The sequence below is a fragment of the Nanorana parkeri genome, unplaced genomic scaffold (genome assembly GCF_000935625.1).
Source record: "Nanorana parkeri isolate BGI_ZX_2015 unplaced genomic scaffold, ASM93562v1 scaffold451, whole genome shotgun sequence".
In the NCBI taxonomy this organism is placed as follows: Eukaryota; Metazoa; Chordata; class Amphibia; order Anura; family Dicroglossidae; genus Nanorana; species Nanorana parkeri.
The window spans coordinates 526,033-535,262 of NW_017306719.1; the positions used below are offsets into that span (position 1 = coordinate 526,033).

General features: G+C 39.1%; 1 protein-coding gene across 1 annotated transcript in view; it reads right to left on the reverse strand.

The window, feature by feature from the left end:
* Positions 1-409: 409 nt before the first annotated feature.
* Positions 410-9,230, reverse strand: part of TXNDC5 (thioredoxin domain containing 5) — a 16,497-nt gene continuing 7,676 nt past the window's right edge. Inside the window, exons 3-10 of the mRNA XM_018560350.1 lie at positions 8,896-9,001; positions 6,492-6,588; positions 5,312-5,427; positions 3,872-3,958; positions 3,610-3,750; positions 2,800-2,882; positions 2,189-2,318; positions 410-710 (exon numbers count right to left, since the gene is read on the reverse strand). Of these exons, the coding sequence (XP_018415852.1) occupies positions 588-710; positions 2,189-2,318; positions 2,800-2,882; positions 3,610-3,750; positions 3,872-3,958; positions 5,312-5,427; positions 6,492-6,588; positions 8,896-9,001 (883 nt within the window). The 3' untranslated portion in view covers positions 410-587. The remainder of the gene's footprint in view (positions 711-2,188; positions 2,319-2,799; positions 2,883-3,609; positions 3,751-3,871; positions 3,959-5,311; positions 5,428-6,491; positions 6,589-8,895; positions 9,002-9,230) is intronic.

Sequence of the window (9,230 nt, forward strand, 5' to 3'; positions counted from 1 at the left end):
CAAGACAAAAAACAAAAGCCCCATGTATTAAAGTTTGTATGTTTTATTGGTGTAGTTGTGCCAAGACCCTAAAAAAGGCCAGGCTCAATACACTGATACACAGGATCAAAAAACTCCATCCCCTCCCACCCAAACAAGTAAAAAAAGGGTAACATTTGTGACAAGACAAAAGACATAGTGAAAATTATCCACTTACTGCACATACTTGAAGGAAAAAAATTTGTTAGATTAACCCTTCATATTTCACCCACCCAGCAAGTAAGGCACTTCACAGCTGATCGGACGTGAAACATTTTGACAAATGTGGTGAACAAGAACAGTTTGAGAAAGACTGCTAAATCTATAAAGAAGTATCGTCCATAATAGTGGCATGACATACATCCTGAGATGTCTTCATAGAAGTTTTTAAGGTCATTCTGAAAGATAAAAATTGTAGATCCCTGTTTTTATCTCCAGGGTTGTGTGCATCTTACAGAACACCCAGAAGACAAACCATTATTTAAGTATGCTCTGCAGTACTGCATGTAAATGACTCAGTAACTGTTTGGCCTGTACACACAGTTCAAACCCATAGGGTTCAGGATGGTTTACAGTTCATCCCTGGAGTGCCGCAACACAAAGTTCTGTAGCGTCTCCAGGTCTCTAGCTCCTTCGTGCTCGCTCACGTTTTCTCCAGCACGGAACAGCAGCAATGTTGGATAGCCCCGAACCTGGCAAAAAAAAAAAAAGGGGGGGGAGGATGAAGATTCTACACAACTTGCTTTTCAAAACTCAACATACTGAAAAAACTGAACATTGCTTCATCACAATACAAATATTACCATTAATGAAGAATGGCAACTCTTCCTCTATAAATCAAAAGGCAGCTATGGTACCAAATGGTCATTATGTGGAGTACATGTGGCTTCCAATAACTGCCTTATGCAATAAGTTCTTATGCCAATTACAGCAAAACCAACTGAATCACAATTCACTCAGATTAGCACAGGATGGCATCTTGGGTGGTTATGGGTTACGCCAGCATATCCATTTTGTTAAAACTGGGACACTTGTAGCTGTGACCTGCATGCAGCTTCTCTTTGCTGTTGCAGGTTCCTCATAATGTACAGTAGGTTCATTTTTCAGAATCTCCATATTAATAATTTTTCATTAATAACAAAAGTGGTTAGCACAGAGCAGCACAGTGGCGTAGTGGTTAGCGCTTCTGCCTTGCAGCACTGGGGGTCTCAGGTTTTAATCTCAGCCCTAGTTGGAATCCCTGCCATGACACTATCTGCAAAAGGAGTTTGCATGTTCTCCCCTTTGCTTGGGTGGGTTTCCTCTGGGTACTCCTGTTTCCTCCCACACTCCAAAGACATGCTGGAAGGTAAATTGGCCCTTGTGTGTAAGAGATGGGGACCTTAGATGGAAAGCTCCTAGGGGGCAGGGACAAATGTAAATGTGCACTATGTAAAGCGCTGCATAAACAAAAAAAATACAAATAAATTGTATCTAAAATACCTGTAATAAATAAAAAGGAGTGTTCAGCAGTTTTGGGCAACATTTGGTCTGCATGAAAATCTAAAATTCCTCAGGACACACACATCTTTTACCTCATTTCATTTTCACACCTCCCACAAAGCTGAGAAAGTCCACTAACATCCCCCCTCCACCCCCAATACAGAAACTGCGCTCCAATATCCCTACTATACTGCAATTAAGGTGCCCAGCCCATAATCCATAGCCATGTCAACGTTAATGACAGTCTACAAGAACCTACAACTGCCAAGATGCAGAAATAGCAGGGGTGTAGCAGTTTTATGACTTCCAAGGTGGATGAGACCTGAATGGAAACTACAACCTGTCTTCACTAATATATAATATAGAACACAAGCAGCATCACTAAACACATTCCCATGCCTACACAACCATGTATAGAGGTTAAGTAAGATAATAAAGCAATTAGTTTGATAAAGACACTACTGACCTAGGAAAGTAAGCGCCATCTACTGGACCCACAATACATAGAAAATACTGGAGGTTGGTTTACAAAGACCAGTGCAAAGAACTAAAGGAAAAATTCAGACATCGCCCAAAGCAACCTACTTTCAGCATTTAAAGTTACTATCCGTTGTTTCTGTTCAGCAGTTTGCTTTGTATCAGTTTAAGATTAATTCCGGAAGGATGTTCACATGCACACACAACTTACCGAGAACCTATTACAGAGGGATCGCTCAGTAGTGCAGTCCACTTTAGCTATTTTAACATCGCTCATACCAGGAAAGTCTTTATTGGAAAGGTCCTCCCATGTAGGAGCTAGATGCTTACAGTGTCCACACCTGGAAGAAAAGCAGTCCATCAACATACAGAATTTTAAAAGGGTAACGCTTCTTGCACAATTCATTTAAGAGGTAATAAAAGGAATAAAGCAAGTGGATGGAGGAATTACACTTAGGCCACATTCACAACAAAGCAGATTTATCATTTTTTGTTTAAACCATATGACCATACCACTTCTTTAAAATGCTATTCTTAAGGTAGACCTTTTAATTAAGTTGCAAGGACTCTGCCAATTCTAAACACCGCAATCAAGAGTAAGGACCTAAGTGAAATGGTGCTGATGCAAGTCATGCCATCAGTGGTCTTCCTAAGACAACAGAGACCATTGGTTGACAATTCATGTGGGTAAACATTTTAAATAGATATTTAGTCTATTTTAGCTCGACATTATAAGGTCTTCTACTTAAAAGTCTTTGTCAATTAACCAATGCACATTTAAACATAAGGTTTAGATTAAGAAGAAAAAAAATAAATAGTTACCATGGTGCATAGAACTTTATAAAGCTGATACCTTTGGCAACAGTTTGATCAAAGTTATTTTCCGTAAGAGTCAGTACCTTGGACTGAAAGATAAAACAAGCAGTCTTTAGCTACGGCACACAGAAGTCTTCAAATGTTAATGAGGCATGCTTGTTTGCAGGCAGCTCTACTCTCCAGTGCACTCAGACTACATGAACCTTGTTCAATACACTTTTGCATGAAGTGTGGCAATACAAATCATCTTCCCAAACACTTCAAACACACAACCAGCTGTACAACTAACATTGTTAAACTTCCTGTAAACAGTACGATTTGTATATTTACTCAGGTTAATCACGGTGATATTGCTACAGAAATTTGTTTGTACAAATCAGAAGTGTGGTGTGAAAAATTATAGTACCCAAACACAGCGTTTAGGCACTAGTGATCTAGGCAGATATGTGGATTAAAAAATAAATAAATCAAAAAAAGGACTTGCTTATATGTAATACAGCATTTTGTTGGTCCATGTGCACACTGAAATTTTCACCAGCATGTATAACTGTAGGACTCTAGCTAGCTACTACTGGCATAGTGGAGATGTACATTTCTGAGCATCTGAGGTATACGCTTCTATTGATGAGGCTTCTGTTTAGGGGATGGTGAACTCAGAGCAGGCACTTAGGTGCACTCATCCTTCACGAATATTTTGCCTTTCACAATCAGCCAACAGTGTGAAGTAAAATGTAAAAAAAAAAAAACATTTGCCAACTGGCACACAGTGCCTGCTGCATCATCTTTTAAATTAAACCTATACACTGGGCCACCCACTTCCACTGCTGCTGGTTCATCTGCTTGCGCTGGTTCGTCCGCTTGTGCTGGGACATCAGCTTCCTTATCTGTTGTTTTCAACTGGCTTTCCACATACTCTTTCAAGGAATCCAAATCCCGCTTGCCCTTGTACTGATCCACCTAAAAATGACAAAAGAAAAAAAAAAAAAAAGAAAAAACACAGAAGCAAAAGAGTTATATATAAGCTGTTTAAAAATAATAAATTGTACACCATTCTGTGTGTAAAATGAATACTACTTACTTTTTCACCATTTCTAAACCAGAGCAGTGTGGGATAGCCACGCACTTGATTGTCGGAGCAGAGGTCATTATGCTGAGTACAGTCAACCTATCATAAGGGGGGAAAGGATTAGAATGGAGAGTGTAAAATCTAGTAAAATAAATGTCCATTTCCCCAAAAGGTCTACAGCACATTGGGTATTACTCCCAGTTTTAAACATGTAACCCTAATAAACACTTTCCTGGCTAATAGTTTGAAATTAGGTAAGAAAAAGGTAGCCTGTAGGGATCCCATCAATAGCTTTACAAGTTTGCACAAATTCTTGACAAGCAGGAGAAGTTTATATGGTGATACAATAGGCTTGATAAAGAGTATATTTTGCTGTAGACTTATGAAAAGCATTGCTAAAGCTCCAGATACATGACTGTTTAACATCCAGTGACAGATCATATACCACACAAATCACCTTGTGCAACAGCAAAACCCTACAGTCTAAGTCTACAATACTTTCTACATTTCTTTTATCACATGTCAAGATAAACATTCAGGGTCTTAAGCTGGGTGACATTTATTTTGTTCAACTTTCAGGTTGGGGGAAAAAAAAACAAAAAAAAACTGAACAGATCCCCCCCATCCATGCTAAAAAGCATGGATGGAAAAAAACCTCTAGTTGCAGCTACTGTATTTTTGAGAGTCGGCCCCACCAGCTAATAAAATACCTGAACAGTGCATATTATTGGACAGCTTTCTGCCCGGCTACTTCAAATTTTTTAATCAAAGAATGTTGGGTGGGAGCTGGCAGACAGGGCCACCAACTGAGCAAATTTTACTGAGTGTATAAACAGCTTTAGCAGAAGCAAGCAATAACACAAGCTAAAATTTCAGATTTTCTCCTCGGATGAGAATAAGAGACTGTGGCTTTCCTAGGCATAGTCTCTCAAGGTCTGACAGAGAAGCTCTCTGGAGGGAAAAGGTAATCTATCCATCCCATGCAGAAGGAAGTGATTGGTCTTACTGCCACCAGTAATCACTGTGATGCATTTATGGCATGTCACAAGATAAGGGGCATCAGTGGGGCTGATCTATGCAAGACCAACTGATTTATTTTACAGATGTGGCTTAGTGGTGAGCACTTCTGGCTGGCCTCAGTTCAAATCCCAAAATGGAGTTTGCACATTCTCCCTGTGCTTATATGGGTTTCCTCTAGGTACTCCGGAGTAACAAAATGTATTTGGCATATTTGGAAATATCCTAATAGATCATTACAGAAATCTTTATCTTGCCAATAAAAACAGGTTTATTCACCTTCAGAAGAGAGAGTGAAATTCACACTGACAAAATGTTATCAGTAAAGTTGTTGAATACATGTGCCCCAAATGTACAATTCTTTTTGCTCTACAAGGTCTAGAACGCTAATCAAACCTCACAGCCCGAAAATGGGCCAGGTTAGCCTGTACAAACCTTTGCAATTGTGACTGTTGAAGATTTCTGATGGGAGGAAGCCAGCTGCTCCCATGCCGGAGCCAATGATTTGCAATGGCCACACCAAGGGGCAAAAAATTTGATGAAGTGGTTTCCTGCCAAAATCAGAAAGGAATATTAGACAAATCCCATCATAACTTGGGTGACAATGATTGACTGAATTGTGAAATGTAAAAGTATAGCAACAGACAAAATTCATGAACTACCTCCTTGTACAATGGATCACTCCAACCCCCAAAAAAGGGAAGAGGAGGCGCCCTATAGCACATTGACAGCTAGAGATGAACAAGTCAGAGCTGGAAGAGAATCCACCCAGTATGGTTAAAGTTGGGATTTGCTTAAAACCTAGAAAAATGGTCAAATTCACTTCTGCCACTGGCAGTGCACGAAGTGGAATGCCAAAAAGGGAGCACCAATTTTACCACATCCTCATTAGGCCACCAGCACCACAGGAGGTTAGGGTTCTCGTCCTATAGATCCCTGCAGCCTAAAAGCAGAATGATCTCTGCTGGCATTAAGGATTACAGAAGCTACTAATAATTTCCATGCAAAGTTGTCTATTAGTAGAGATTAAGAACACATTTTTAAATGCACATTTAAACTTCCAGCGTTAATGTCCCCACAAAACTTCATCCCTACTATCTTGTCTTGATTTGTATTGTGATTGCAATGTCTTCTCTATATTGTAAAGCGCTGCGCAAACTGTTGGTGCTATATAAATCCTGTATAATAATTCCAGTCCAGCGCAATCTGAAAAGACGCTGCAGGCACCATTTTTTTTCAGATCGCACTGGACCGGAATGCAGGCTCTAATGTGCCACATGTTCTGGTGCGAGCAATTGCACAGCCCCTGAACGCAGGAAGCCAGCCGGGAGGCGCTCCAGTGCACTGCAGCAGCGAATCATGCTGGAACGGACCGGGGGTGGCATGTACCGGCCCTTGGTCTTTCCATTTGGACAATCCGAGACTGCGGTTGCTGAAATCGAGAGAGGAGCATGCAAAGGCTAAACGGAAACACATTGAAAGAAAAAAAAAAAAAATGCGTGTTAGATCGGATGTGTGACAAGGAACACAAACATATAGTGGGATGTTCTCAATTCTGAAAGTGGACATACACCTTAATATACACTGGCACAAATCAGGCTAGTTCATTACATACCTTCAGCAATGTGATCCTTGAAATTTCCTGAGGAGAGCTCAAAAAGGCCCTGTTTGCCCTCTGGTGCTTTAGGGACTTCCTGCTCAACTTTTGGTTCCTGGAATACAGCATTCGCAGTATAAAGGTGTTTAGAAGCAATTTATTTTAATGTAAAAGTAAAGCTAAATTAAAAATCATCAAGTTTAAAAAGGCAGAGCGTGTACGTGCATATGCACAAAACACTACAATGTGACTGCTTGTCCTTTATTACCAATCACTCTGGACACGTTTTCATGGAAAAACAAAAACCCACAATCCTCTCATGAAACAAAAGATGGATTTGGATTAATTACATTTGCCATCAAGAAACATAAATCCTTTCCAAGTTAAATGATAAATGGGTGTTTTCAGTGAATAAATTAAGGCAATCCATTTGTGATGTGATTCTTTCATTAAAAGTCGTACACATCGAAGTGATTGCATTGTTTTACAGACAGCATGTACAGGTAGCACTAGATTTACAAACTATATAGTTGGAGCATCTTCTAGCTGTTGGTAAAAAGACTGTCGTTCGATTTCAATGCAAGGACAGAATAGGGATTTTGTCCCTTCTACATCACCTAAAAGAAAATATTCTACACTGCAAACTGTATAAAGATCTGTAAAAAAAAATAAATAAATAAGTCAAGGCAACTGGACTTGCTGTATTTTTCTCTCTAAAAAGATTTTAGTTTTTTCCTTTTTTTAAAAAAAAAAAAGGTTTCCCCCCACAGCCCATTTAATATTTGCTTACAAGATCCGGTATTAACTGGCCACGGAAAAGGTTTTAAGCTTAGCCTACACTACTGCCCATCTTGCCCAGTATAGCCATGTGCAAGATCGCCAAATGAAATATGGAACCCATGGCAGCATTTCTTATTGGTTTTCAAGGTCCATCCACAGATCATATTTTAAGAATTTTTGCCAGCGGGAAGAGTTGTGGCAACAAGGCAACATGTTCAACCTTTGCTGGATTACGGAGAGGGCACCTAATGACTAGAGCTGGGAAACACTGCAATTGAAGGATAAAAGGAATACAGACTGTCGGGTTGGATAGGTAAATGTCCATTGAGCTTTGTAAATAAGATGAAATGGTTTTCCTGTCAACCAACTCACATGAACTTTGTAAGTGAGCAGCCTCTACTCAACTAAAATCAACCCCAGAGCCTGGCACTATCATGCATTATATGTACTGCAGGAATTTGGAATTAATGGGCAAGGTAAATTTATAGAATAGGCAAGACAATTCATTAAAAACACACAATAGAAGTCCAAAATTACAACTTTAAAAATAGTGTAAGGTCACCATTTTTCATATTATACTGATGTGGGGGAATAAACTTACTATATTGCATATATACACAATGAAAAACAAAATTTTACATTCAACAAACAATTATTGACACTTATTTCCAAATGGTTACAACATAATCATGGTAAAAGTAGAACAAAAATAACAATTACATTAAAAAGACCACAGTTGGATCTTCTACAGTTACAAAAATGTATAATTCCTTGGTTAAAAGGTTTAGGAACCTAAAGATTCAGCCTAAAACTACCAGTGTCAGTACTTGGAGATAGAAAGAAAAAAAAAAAAAAAATATAACAAAAACCCACTCTAGATACTGGTAGAATCAAATTTCTTACCAGAGACATCCCAAAATAGATCTCCTCTACTCTAACTTGCTCTTCTGCAGCTATGTTACATGTCTTCGCTTCATGTAAAGCTTTCCTCACAAGCAGAATCTCACTGGTTGGAGATGAGCATTTCCTTAAGCTTTACTGTACAACCTTGCTGTGTAGTCAGTACCCCACGGTGCTCAGAATGAATGTGCAGGACATCCATAGGTGACAAAATAATTTGTCAACTACCAGTGGCAAGAATTTGAGCCGGTATATTTTAACCAGAGGATGCGTCTGCTTCTATTGACTTTGCAGATATTTTTTTTTATAGGTGGACAATAGTCTTTTTTTTTTCCTCGATGTGTAAGGAATACACGTGGTCTTCACTGGTACATGGTTACTCATAAAATGGAAAGGGATTTAATGGTAAAACATTACCGACTTAAGTTTGGGAAATTATATTTTATAGATAGCATATCATTCATTACTAGTTTCTGTAAATGAGATCCACAGCTAGGAGTACAAGGGTTTATTGAATACTGCCCACCTCCTAAAGCTCTGCTAAAGGTATTTTTTTATTAAACCATGACAAAGCAAACTGGAGCATCTACAGGTCATGCGTTTGTTCTCCATCAGAGCGTTCCTTCCGCATGCCGATATAAGGTGCTGAAAACGTCACTGACTTTACTAAGCAGATGTCCCTTTGAGCATTAACTATAGTGAAAACCAAAATTCAGGAAGGCAGAGCTTCCTGGACACTCACTTCTGGTTGCTCGTTTAGAGTCTGAAGCATCCAGTTTTCCAGCGTCTGGAAGTCCCTCGCTCCCTGATACTTCACAGCTTCTTGGCCCGCTTTAAACAGCTTCAGACTATAAGATAACAATGAGAGGAAACATTTGTCGCTAGACAGAAGATTATACTTGTAATTGGCAGTGAACAGGAGACAGCAGGAAACATTACAAAGACCTGAACAGTTGATCAATTGTACATAATTGAAATATAAAACATAGATTTGTGATGCTTCTATGAAGAAGAAAAAAAATCCTCAAAATACTAATATATGTCACATGGACAGCTATACCAACATTATATTTTTCG